Source organism: Sceloporus occidentalis, unplaced genomic scaffold (genome assembly GCF_023333645.1).
Source record: "Sceloporus occidentalis isolate IW3139 unplaced genomic scaffold, rSceOcc1.0.p SCAF_79, whole genome shotgun sequence".
NCBI lineage: Eukaryota > Metazoa > Chordata > Lepidosauria > Squamata > Phrynosomatidae > Sceloporus > Sceloporus occidentalis.
In genome coordinates, this window is record NW_028317059.1 from 2,130,671 (window position 1) to 2,144,062 (window position 13,392).

At 43.5% G+C, this 13,392-nt stretch overlaps 1 protein-coding gene across 1 annotated transcript; it reads right to left on the bottom strand.

Annotated features, from left to right (window-relative positions):
- Positions 1–9,793: 9,793 nt before the first annotated feature.
- LOC149285392 (tumor suppressor candidate 2-like) lies at positions 9,794–12,284 on the bottom strand. The gene is made up of 3 exons (XM_089495451.1): positions 12,154–12,284; positions 10,914–11,034; positions 9,794–9,859 (listed from the first exon to the last, which is right to left on the bottom strand). Exons 1-3 carry the CDS (start codon positions 12,282–12,284, stop codon positions 9,794–9,796), a joined length of 318 nt encoding a protein of 105 aa, XP_089351577.1.
- Between the last annotated feature and the right edge of the window lie 1,108 nt (positions 12,285–13,392).

Below are 13,392 nucleotides of genomic sequence, written 5' to 3' on the forward strand. Positions count from 1 at the left end.
TCCAAATTTTTCCAGGGCTGCTTTTCAGTCCCAGTCCGGCCCTGCTTAAAGATATGGACCAGGATATATTTTAGCAGAGACAAGCCAGCTCTGGCTCCTCACAGGGTGAAGGGTTGTAGTTAAGGGACACCGCTGTGTTTCCTTACAATCAAACTAGAAATTACAACCATATAACTTATGCGCCAAAGAACAATCAGAGAACAAGAAGAAAAAACAGCAGCTTGTATTGCATATACTTATAATATGGTTTTCTTATAGACAGTATATATGTTACTTATCACCTGTGAAGACAAAGTAAATAGTATTCAGCGTTGTAAACAATAAAATGTAGGATTTGGGAAAAGTGACGCGTCCGGTTTAAGCTGCTAACTTGGCAGCATCACCCCTGCTTAGACATGAGGGACCGCAAGAGAAAGAACGGCAAACTTTGGTCTAGATCAGTTACACAGGGGGTTGTAAAATGTGTTTTAAAACATAAGTAAATGCAAGACAAATGGCTTTCTACATTTGATGCATTAAAGAGAATGAGTAAGGGGCCTAAGATGAAAAAGGAAGCTATGTTTTTTTAGTGCAGTACATGTATTTATCATTCTGATTTATGAAACATGACAGATAATAGGAAGCAATATGAACAGCAAGGAAACAGGTTTTACAGAAAGTTAACTGCAAGAACAATTGGTCATGATCTCAGAACCAGACGCACATACTGATATCGTCACAATAAAGGGATGATTCCTTGTTACATGTTTCATCAGATACTGGTGAATTAAATATTATGAAAAAAACATTATTAAGGGGAAAGGCCATTTTATACTTACAATGGAAGCTGCTGTGGGTGATTTTCCCTAAACACCACACTGAGCTGATACTTTATGGCAATTGCTAATGAAGTCCTTTCCTCCATAGACTCTCATTAGTCAGCATGTCCAGCTGGGTGATCACAACTAGGCCTTCTATTACTTACCACAGCAGTATGATAAGGAGTGTTTGGTAGATCGGGCTAAGATAACTAGCCCAGATGGCTAGAACACATGCAAATGGCAAATAAGCAAATGGCAAAAAGGAAAACACAATATTTGTGAAAATGTGTTTTTAATCTGACATTAATCAGGAAAAATGATGGCTCTTCCCTTTTAACCTGAAGGCAAAGACTCCTGTTTCCCTATTCAGACAGGAAATGGGCAGGTTAGCTGGGTCTTTAACATTTACTTTTGGAGTTCTCTATCATGGGTCATCCGCCCTCGTGTGGTCAGATGGGGAAATTACAATGAAATCAAAGCTCATTTCTGTTCCCCATAATATCTACAGTCAATTTCCCTGAACTGTTAAACCTGACTGTGTAATCTTTCTCAACATATATAAAATATACTGCTATTTATTTGTGCAAAATATGTTAGCAACTTAATATTCATATAACTTAACAGTTGTAATGAATGTTAACGTATGCAACCACTGAATAAACCATTGACTAGGAATTAGGGGTATCTGAAAGAACATTTAAGGTTAACGTGTGTAGTATAATACACATATTATACACATATAATATGCACAGCAAACACTATGTGGACAAAAGTATGGGGACACCTGCCCATTACACCACCAGGGACTTCTGACATTGCATTTTAAATACATAGATATTAATGTGGAGTTGGTCCCCCTTTTGCAGCTATAACAGCTTCCACTCTTCTAGGAAGGCTTTCCACAAGAGTTTCGGGTGTTCCCGTAGGAATGCTTCCTCATTTATCCAGTAGAGCATTTGTGAGGTCCAGCAGGCTTGGCTCGCAGTCTCCGTGCCAGTTCATCCCAAAATTGGGGCGCAATCATGCTGAAATAGAAATGGTCCTTCTCCAAACTGTTCCCACAAAGTGGCATTATCCAAAATGTATGGTATGCTGAAGGGGTGTAAGTCACTGATGGTGTAATGGTCAGGCGTCCCATTACTTTTGTCCATTAAGCATGTGTTAATATTGATTTTGATATAAATAAATCTTAGCAGATCTGGAATTTTTTCTTTCCTCAAAGTTTTAATCACATAAACACTGTTTTTTTCAGTTTCTATGTCAGTGTTTGCTTTTTAATTGATGAAAAAACTATTTCTTGTAAGGGTTCGCGGCATTGAACAGCCCTAGCCATAACATTGCTCCATTTAGTATAAAAGTCCTACATTTCTGATGGCTATATTTCACCGCGTAGCGTCTCAGGCAAAGAGCCAGAGACTTTCCTGCCAAGCTACTGCCGGTCCATCATCTGTAAGACAAGTAAGCAGTGTCTGAGAGATGTGTTCCCTTGGCTCTTGCAGTCTTTCCACTGACATTTCCAGCTCTCTGCATCACCACACAGATCGCCAACAACGCACACTATAGATAGTCAGCATTCATCCCACCGCAGCACCCTCCTCATCTCCAGCAGTTATCATTTACCTGCCAGCAGTATATCAAACACTACAAATGCAAATATCACATTTGGTGAAAGACACCGGCCAAAGTTACTTTTGTCACTCAAACACCCGAGATATGAGAACCTGATTTGCATGGAGGATTAGGACCATTCCACCCTTCAGAAAAGCATTAAAAGTAAAGACAGCTGGGAGGAGAGACCCTGGTTTGTCAGGCACGGGCTTTTATTTTAGTTTTAATCATTCACCCTACTAAGGTGGAACTGGCCTGGAGACCAGTCAGTAAGTGCTTTCCAGTGACCTTTAATGGGAAATTATTGTTTGGCATGCAAGGTGAATTAATGTAGTCTTTAGTTTCATGCATTTACTGGAGGTTACCATTGGGGCTCAAACCCCCACTGTGGCAACCACTTTATGGCACGTCCTAATATTGGAATAAATCTACCTAATGGAAGGATATCTAACATTGTCACTCTTTTTGTAAAATATGGACAAACTGGTCCCAGTACGCTACTAACCAAGAGGCCAACTAAACCACACTCTGGAGTGTGAAGATATATGGAAGCTGTCCCAAAGCTGTTACATTATGAACAGATTATGGAAAATTTAGGGTTGGGTGCTACCTTTTGTAAAAGTTAGCCATATATTATGTGATAATGTTGACAGCTGCATATTTCAGATCCAGCTCTCTTATTCTGCTCCCATCCAACTCGCTACTCTAGTAGTAAATAGAATCGTTGCAGAAAATAGAACGCTTCAGTCGCCCGGAGACTCTCTAATCAAGGACAGTCTACTGGAGAAAGGACTTTGTATTGTCCTGAACAATCAGCTTGGTGTGTTTTTGCAGCAGGGAATTTGTTCCAACATCACCTGCCTCTAGGACAGAGATTTTAATTGGAACCACTCAAAATAAATTTTTTTTACTGCAATACTACCTTCTGTTATAATATACTCAATGTTCAATGTATAATATTCAATGCTCAAAAAAATGGGAATTTTTTACTCACCGTAAATTCCTTTTTCCTTAATACAGTGGCAGTACGACTGGGTAGTGTTCTCTCCTGTGGACAAGATGCTTAAAAGACTAGAAAGGGTTAAGTCACAGAGAACTCCTCCTACTTACCCATAAAACCTAGCTTCCCCTGAACAGCCCCATTAAGTAACAAGAACACAAAACTGCTTGCAAAAATAATTAGGAATAAAGGGAGGGAAATCCGTACTGCCACTGTATTAAGGAAAAAGGAATTTACAGTGAGTAAAAAATTCCCATTTTTCCTGTCATACAGTGGCAGTACGACTGGGATGTAACAAGATCCCGTAAAAAAAAGGGGAAGGCAATAAATTCCTTAGGAAACAACAGCTTGGAGCACCTTACGCCCAAAATCCGCTGCTGAGGATGAGAAGACGTCTAGCCGGTAGCGACGAACGAATGAATTGAAAGACGACCACGTAGCTGCTCTGCAAATATCCTCTGGTGAAGCGGAAGCCTTCTCAGCCCAGAAAGCAGACACGGCCCTGGTTGAGTGGGCCGTGATCGGAGATAACAAAAGGTAGGTCAGAGACATGATAGCCCATGTGAATAGTTTCCGATATCCATCTTGACAAGGTAGCCTTAGTGGCAGCCTTACCCGCCGAACGACCATACCAAGAAACTAAAAGCTGGTCTGTGGAACAGATGGAGGAAGTCCTAGCAATATATAACTCCAGTGCTCTCTTAACATCCAACATATGCCACTTTCCTTCCTCTACAGATGAAGCTGACGGAAAAAATAATGGAAGCACCAAGGGCTGATTAATAGGGGACTTTGACAAAACCTTCGGAAGAAAGGAGGGCTGTAGGTGGAGAACAACTTTATCCTGATGGAAGATGGAAAACTTGTTCGAGGATGAAAGGGCTTGGATTTTACCTACACGTTTGGCGGACGTAATCACCACTAAGAACACAGTCTTTAAAGAGAGGACTTTCAACGACACTTGTTCCATAGGTTCAAACGGAGCAGACCAAAGGGCGTTAAGAACTAAGGTAAGATCCCAGGACGGGAAGTGAGTCCTTCTCGGAGGACGTTGAATTGTAATGGCCTTAAAAAACCGTCTAACCAGTACATGAGAAGCCAGGTCTTCAAGAAAAAATGACTTAGATCCGATATCTGACCATTTAGAGTCAAGACACTAAGGCCCGTAGAAAAACCATCTTTTAAAAACATCAAAATGGAGCTGATGGAAGGAGGAAAAACCGAAACATCCCTAGCAGGAACTTCTTCCAAACCCGAAACAAAATTTTTGAAGTAGAGCCCCTGACAGATCGTAACAGCAAGTCAGAAAGATCCTCCGTAACACCCTGATCACGAAGATTCATCTTTGCAGTAGCCAGGCCGTCAACTTGAACATCTGGAGATGATCTGGAGGAAGATTGCAGCCGTCCAACAATTGATCCGAGGGAGGTAGTTCCCAATACATTAGACTCAGTTGACTTAGGTGGGAGAACCAACTGCGGTTCTGCCAGTAAGGGATAACGGCTAATACCCGAGCCCTGTCCGAACGAATCTTCTGGAGGACGCGGGGAATTAATGCGACAGGCGGAAACACGTATCCCAGATGGAAGTTCCACTTGATGGACAGACCGTCCAGGAAGTCGGGCGAATCCTGCCTGTTGATTGAGGCAAAAATCAGTACCTTCCTGTCTCGCCTGGAGGCCATCAAATCTATATCCGGAAGGCCAAATCTTGAAACCAGGGAGGTGAAGGTTCTTTCGGTCAAGGACCACTCTGCTTGAGACCATCTTAGCCTGCTTAGATCGTCTGCAATGAAATCGTCGCAGCCTCTTATGTGGGTGCCGATAAGTCTTCCAGATGAAGCTGGGCCCAACTCATTATAGTCGAACAAAGAACTTGCAGGCTCCTTACTCGTGTACCCCCACATATGTTTCCATATGCGTCTGTTGTAGCGTTGTCTGACTGAATCTTCACGGAACGACCTTCCAATCGGGGCCTGAAGGCTACTTGTGCTTGAAGAACCGCTTTTCGTTCCCGGTAGTTGGACGAACGAAGCGAATCTTCCGGAGACCAGATTCCTTGCCTGAAGTGATAACTTAAATGGGTGCCCCAACCGATACCGGAAGCATCCGTGGTAAGAGTTATCCAATTGCGAGGACGAAAAGAAAGGCCTTCTGAAAGATGAGAAGAGGTCCTCCACCAGGAAAGTTGGGATAAGACCTGACTCGAGATCCCGGTCTAGGTCGTCCTCTCGCCTGGACCAACCCTGAAGAATATCCCACTGAAGGGGACGTAGTTGAGATCTTGCCCACCTGACTGCTGGGATGGAGGCTATCAGTAGACCTAAGACGCTCATGGCCTTCCTGATAGAGCAAGTCGGATGTAATTGAAGCAATCTGACCTCTCATGATTTTCCTGATCTTTTCGGAAGGAAGAAATATATGTTGGGAAATCGAATCCACCTCTAGGCCTAGGAATTGGATCCTGGTGGAAGGTCTGAGGTTGGATTTGCTGTGGTTGATAATCCAGCCGTGCACTTCCAGCAATCGCATTGTGGTGACTAGATCCGCCCGGAGCTCCCTTGAAGATTCGGCCTTGATGAGCCAGGTAAGGAACGATGGAAATCCCTTTTTCTCTTAGAGAAGCCGTCAAGGGACACAAAATCTTTGTGAAGATCATTGGGGCCGACGACAGACCGAAGGGAAGGGCCTTGAACTGGAAATTAATTTTTCCTTTTATACGGATTGCAAACCTGAGAAACTTTCTGGAAATCTCCGCAATTGGGTAGTGAAGGTAAGCGTCCTTCAGGTCCAAAGTAGCCATGACGTCTCCCTTCTGAAGAAGGTAGGTGACTGAAGAAGTTTTCTCCATACGAAAGTGGCGATACTGGATGCAGCTGTTGATTCTTTTTAGATCCAAAACGAAAGGATCCGTCCGGCTTTGGGACTAGAAACAGTCTGGAATAGACTCCTTGGAAGCGTTGAGAAATCTGAACTCTCTCTATAACCCCTTTGGATAGGAGAGATAGGCTCGCCGAATGTAGAGCTAAATTTTTCACCGAGGAAGGATATGAAGAGATAAGGAACTGACTTCTGGGAAGGGAGAAGAAACCGATCCTGTAACCCTCTGAAACGATTTTCCGAATCCAACCGTTGTGTATAGTCTGTTCCCAAATATGCTTGAATTGCTGCAGACTTCCTCCCACTTTGTCAGAACTTTCTTTTCTCCTGTTTTTTGGGACGGTCCTGGAACTTTCTCTCTCCGTAGAAATTCCGAAAATTCTGTGATTTGGAAGACGTCTGGAGAGGCCTGGTTGTCTTGTACGGATATCTCTTATTCCATCTAGGACGTCTATCCTGAGGAAGAGCCCTCTTGGTCTCCGACTGCTCCGAACAATTTACTCCCCTCAAAAGGTAAGTCATATAGTGATGCTTTGGAGGCTGAATCCGCCGTCCAGGATCTCAACCATAAGGCTCTACGAGCCACAGACGGTAACCCCATATTCTTAGCGCATATCTTCACCAACTCTTGAGAGGAATCTGTAAGAACAACTGTTGGAAAATCACAAATTTTTTAGTAGTCTGGAGATTTCGGAATCTTGATCATCCGGCAGTCTTCCAGGGCCTGTATCCAACAACTCTGTGCTCTAGACACTGCTGGACTGGCCACTGCCGCTCAGCAGCAAGAAGTCTCGACTCTTCTATCCATTGAGTCCTTCAGACCCAAGACACCTCCAATGGGAATGGTCATCTTTTTCGACAGCTGGGCTATGTGGACGTCCACCTTGGGGGTTCATCCCAATGCTCTTCACTTTGAAGCCGGAATAGATGCTTAAAATGCCTGGAGAGAAAAAAAAACCCTCTTCCCTGGGTATTTCCATTCTCTTTCCATTAGCTGTCTTAACTTGGGAAGTAAAGAAAAACCCTTGATTTTATCCAGCTCTTTGTCTGATAACATGCGAGTCACCTCCTTAGTGAATCTGCAAAGCTCCTGGGGAGGAAAAACCGCTTCATCCTGAGAACTGAACGAGGTAGAGGAGTACGAAGATTGCAAAATTTCTCCTGATGAGAGATCTGATCTGGAGGAAGACCGGGATCTCCTGCGTTTACGGGCAGATTTACCCGGAACCCTCGACTGAGCTTGAGCCGCAGAGACCTGGATGCTAGGTTTTCCTGAAACCATCCCAGGAAGGATTGCAAGTCCTTTTGTTTGTCTTTAGTGAGTTGCTCTGCCGAGCAGGCATTACACATCTTTTTTCTGCATCCATCTGGCAGAGGAGTAGCACACTCAGAGCAAGCCACATGCTTTGATTTAAAAGTGGACTTCTAGGAATGGCAGCAGATTTCTTGTCTTTATATCCAGGTGAAACCGGACTAGACATCTGGTTAAAGACAAAATACAAGCGTAAATAAAAAATATATACATTTTTTTTTTATATATATATCTTCTGGAGGAAGAGAATATTGAAGGAAAAGATACAATAATCTTACCTCCAAATCCTCAGAACCGTGTGGGGGGGCTGGTGACACGGTATCCTGTGCTGAAAAATGCCCATGCAGACAGACAAGAACGAAAAACAACCTTTATAGGTTTGAATTTGGCGCCCTCCAGAAGATCCGGTTCGCGCATGCTCAGTAGCGCGATCGGATCTTCGGTGGAACGCAACGCCACCCGGGCGTGTGTTCCACCTACTGCGCATGCTCCTCTGCCAGCCGCGAAGAAAAGAAACTCCAACACAACCCTCCGTAACGTCCATCGCTACGGAGGGGACCTCGCTCTGCTCACCACCCGGGGAGCAATCGGAGGCTGCAAACCCCCAGGCAACAAGCCTGTGTGCCTCACCAGACTTCTGATCTTCGGGGAAAATTCCCCGGCACAGCATCAAGTCCGTCCCTGTACGGGACAAGAAGAAAACTGGGGCTGTTCAGGGGAAGCTAGGTTTTATGGGTAAGTAGGAGGAGTTCTCTGTGACTTAACCCTTTCTAGTCTTTTAAGCATCTTGTCCACAGGAGAGAACACTACCCAGTCGTACTGCCACTGTATGACAGGAAAATAACATTGTTATATATAGTTATAAAATAAAGCACGCCACTCTAGATTGTAAGCTCCTTTGAGCAGGGCCCTCCTCACCTGTAAGTCATAGTGTTATGTTACATACTACTTGTTATGTCCTGTCTACCCATTGTACAGCACTACAGAATTTGATGGTGCTATATAAAACAATAAATAATAATACATATGCCTAGCAGATGTTTATAAAAACAAAAATGAACAAATTATACAGCATTTTTAAAACTATGTTGCTCGACAATCCAAAGCTTTTGTAACCCTGTTCCCCCGTGATAATGGGGTGAAGTTTATCTTTAACTGTAAATTACAGATAACACAACCTTTCAGTCAGTGCACACAACCAACAGTTACAAATATGAGTTTTATTGAAGCTCATTCTCTCCGTGCTCTTCTCTCATCCCTGCCCTACCCTTCTCAGAAGCAACAGGGTTAGAGTACTAATCAGTTTGACAGAGCAGGGAAGCAGCCCCGTCGCATCGACCACACAGGGCGCGTTTCACAGCTCGTGTATATAAGAGCACACAACTAAAACATACATGTAATAAATAAACATAGATGGATAAAAGCTCTGGCACAGGGCAATATTACACATAACATATTGGAGATCTCGGTGCATTGCCCTCGCCCCACATACAACAGTGATTCCCCACGTACTGCCAGAAACACTTTCCATCACATACATTTACATTGGTGAATATCCCTTTATAGTGCAGAGTACGCTGTCTACTTAATAATCTTACTACCATTCACATTTCACCACCGTGTTGGAAAGCGTGATAAGGTCCGGGATCCGAACAATATCTTTATTTGGGATGCTGGCACGGGTACCATACGATGCTAACTAAAATAATATTTATGAATTAGGTCATAAAGGTATTTATCCAGTGCTCCAGGTACACACTCTTCATGATGGGGACACAGGCTCTGGAGGGCACTGTTCCGGTAGGAGTGGCGAGTACTTATTCATGGAAAATGACATTGCTTAATCAGGTGGAGAAGAATGTATGCTAAAGTGATACTGCTCTAGCAAACCTTTCATTAAATCGCCTCATACTAGTTCTAATAATTTATTGAGCAGCTGCACATAACTGCGCCCAGGTAGCGATCCCGCGAGGAGGAGGAAAGAGCCATGACAGCAGCAAAGGCCAGTATATTCTTCTGGCCCCACATCCTTTTCTAGCAACGTCTCTATATAGACACTGCTTAAGTCTTAAGGGAACTGTCCTTGTGTCCCCCACATCACTCTCCTCCGGCTCCATGTGTCAGGAGCACAGTGGGGGTCACAGAGAATCATACAAGAGGGCACGGTGTGGCAGGCAGGGATTTATAGCCAGTGTCAGACTTCACACAGAACGACAGGGAAGTCCACATGGATGCACGGATGGTCTAATTTAACTGTGCCCTGTAGAGAAGAAAGTTGAAGAAAGTTAGACGGAAGGCCTGCAACAGATTAACAGATTTACAAGTGAGTGGTACTCGCTCCTTTGCATTGCTGCATATTTATGCCACTGGGGTTTATTCACCCAATATTAGATAAAAGATAGACTGCAAATGTTACTCCTGGATAATTGCTATTACGTTCTGATGGTGCAGTCATGACGTCAACTGGGGCAAGACAAGCCAGCAAGCCCCACACGTTGTTCTCGGGTCATTTGTGACTTTCTAGATGAGAACATTTGTGAGAATGTTGGGCAGGGGCTTACTCAAATTAGACTGAATCATTTACAGGGGTCTGTGAATTTACCCAATAACCCACTTTCTTAGGTTGCGTTTACAAGAGGGAAATGACTTTTTCTCACATGAAGATTACATGTTTCATTACCTATGGTGTCAAACATATGGGAAAAAAAAAAAGCGCATCAAATTCTGGTGCAACCCACAAAATAAGCTTACCAAAATCAATGTGAAAAATATGCAACAATTCAATTCAGATAATCAGATGGGGGAAAATATTTTGACAATTGTATTTTCTGTTTGTGTTAAGAAAAGACAGCCGTCTGTTTCATTAAACTGCTTGAATTTATGTTTGTAGAATTTGTAAAGTCCATGTGGCTGCAAGGCTTTCGTACATGAATTCCAACTGTATAGTCTGTGCCTTGTTCGTTTTACACGTGGGACTTGTTAAACACCCTCTCACATGCCCTGAACAGCCCCAGGTAACGTCAGTGAGTGTCCAATGGCTCCCAGATGGAAAGAGAAAAACAATACATGGGAGGAAAGTCGGCATTTTGGGTGTTCCTGCCGACTGCAGACACAATTAACCAACGCCAACACGAATAACATCGCAAAGTTATAATGAGGTATAATGCTAAAATAATAATGATGTTTTGCAGAGCTATGCTGTCGAGTCCATATTATTTTCTTATTTCCAGCCCCGCAGCATTTTGGGGGCAAGCCTGTTGCCTTAATGACTCTGAGTTTGCATTGATTACTGCCGTGACACCAAAACTTGTTACCTGGGGTCTTAAATTCTTCTGAATACGTTTCAGCTTCGCGCGTTTACGTCCATTCTTTGTTACAATCGTCTCCTCGTAGAATTCATGTGCCAAGTCTCCGTCCTCATCAAAATACATCGAGCTGCAGAAAAGGAAAAAACATAAGTCTATATAATTGCAAGTAACACAATTATCAAATATGAAAACAAAAGGGTTAAGAAGTATATCTTTACTGTCCTGTGTCAAATGTACAAGTTGAAACATCTATGACATGTCAGTCATCCTTATTCTTGAACCAGGACCCTTCAGCCTGCAATCTCATTTTTAAAAGGCAGTTACATAAACAGCTATACAGAACATGACCCTTTAATATCCCGGCATGTATTTGTTCCTCTTTGAGAGATTTTATCTAATCTAAACCTTAGGTGACAGGACCAACATTTGCACTAACCACAGCTTCCTGACAAAGCCTGCTCTATATGGGCTCATATACAGACCCTGCTAGTGGAAATACAGTCCACGAGGAAGATTCTCCATTGTGACCGTATACCGTCACAAACCTATTACCAGGAAAGTAATGGATCAGATCACCTGTGTACCTCCTGCCAGAATACCTTGGCGTTCTACTACACTATTGTGTGTGTTCTGATGTCTCAATATTTTATAAAGGAAATAGACTTTGATCACATTTGTTTAACTGTTTTGAATAATTTGCTTTCGCATGATAAACGCCATAAGTTAATCATAAACCGGGAACCTACTGTCATCAAGGGGAAGAGGCTACCTGTACGCTAGGTTTGCATCCATGCTGGGTTACCGGATACCACCACATAAGGGTGAGATGGCAGCATTAGCCAAGAAATAGCCCACATTATATAGGCTTTTGTTATTTAATGACGTAACCGTAGACACTTTTTGTTAAACTGTTGCAAAAAGAGTCCAATCATTGGGCACTGAATGCGTTACGCTATTGCTTTGAAAAATGTTACTGTTAATAACTTTATAGGATCATATATTTCTGTGCCCATTACCCTAGCCCCCCACTGCTCTACCATAGCCTGAAAGCTGTAATACTGCAACTCCCATGATTCCCAGTCAGCTATGGTAGGAAATCAAGGCCTACATGTATACCCACAATAACGATTTAAACCTTTATTGATACCCCGGATTTCATATGATCTTTTGGAAAGTTGTACACAGTACAGAGTATCCCCATACCAAGGGTACACCCTCCCCCACTTGTTGCCCCACCAATCCTCACCCTCTGCGGGTAAAAATGAAAGGAGTTGCCTTGTGGATCCGTGCTAAGCTCTGTTCGGTGTTTCCAGGAGTCTCCGGTCCAGGAGAGGAGAAAGGCCACAAACCTCGGGCCCTTGAGCTGCTGCCGCCCATGTCGAGCCCCCCTCCCCGGGGATTTTTTGGTATAAAACGCTACTCCCAGGACTTCCAGCACCGAGCTCGCTTACTTAATGTCTCCTATATACAGAGTGTTCCGCATAAGATCCCCGCTCCCCCAATTATTACGGCACCTAACCGGGCACCCTGACGTCTCCTTGAAGGAAGCTGCAGCTCCCCGGTATCTCCTGTCAAACACGCTCCGTTTTCACCCTGCGTCACTTCCGCAGCTCAGATTCAGTCACGTGATCAGGTCGGCTTTCCCTCCCATGGCGACAGTCGCCTCTCAAAGGCGGGGCTATGAAGCCACATTTGTCACGTAGCTGTTCTGCACGCCTCCTCTTGACATTATAGCCAATCAGCGCGCTCCAGTTATGTGCTAGTGCGAAACCTCATTGATACTTCCGGCGCCGGATGGGCATTGATAGCGGTGCTATCTGTGCGATAAAGGCTGTAACGCGTATTGATGTATTTAGGGCTACTGAGTCTTCAACACGCACAAAAAAAACCCCTCAGCCGACACTGCGAGGAGAATGACGGGATTTACAGTACAGCCGATGTTTCTCACCAACTTAAGTAAATGCATATTCTGGGGTATATTCAGTGGTGTCTCCAGCTTTCAAATTTATGGGGGGCCAATTATAAACCGGTACATATGCACCGTATATATATATATATATATATATATATATATATATATATACACGTTAGACTTGCATTTTTAAGTACATAAATATTAATATTAACCCATGCTGCGGACATAATTGATATTAGCCCCTGCTGCAGATATATACTTATAGTATACCCTGCTGCCGATATATATATTAATATTTGACTCTGCAGCCAATATATATATATAAATATTAGACCCAATATATTTTATAGTGAAAATATTGGACCCTACCCAAGCATTTCCTTGGGCCCCGCTCAACGCTCCCTTGCATGGAATCACTCCCTCCGCTACCACACCAAAAAATATATATTTGCCACACTGACTGCAGATCAGGGGAAGACAGTGAGAGTCAGTGCAGTGTTCCTTCCTTCTGACTGCACCGTGACATTGAGAGGTCCTCTCCCCTGCAATCATCCCCAGAGTCCCTTTGTT

What these genes read in the sequence shown, in the direction of transcription:
- LOC149285392 (XM_089495451.1), bottom strand. Translation starts at nt 12,284, where the DNA reads ATGGGCGGCAGCAGCTCAAGGGCCCGAGGTTTGTGGCCTTTCTCCTCT. An exon ending in TTCATTTTTACCCGCAGAGG is followed by an intron (nt 11,035 to 12,153) that starts GTGAGGATTGGT and finishes CCTTTTCTGCAG; the next exon opens with CTCGATGTATTTTGATGAGG. An exon ending in AGAAGAATTTAAGACCCCAG is followed by an intron (nt 9,860 to 10,913) that starts GTAACAAGTTTT and finishes TCTTCTCTACAG; the next exon opens with GGCACAGTTAAATTAGACCA.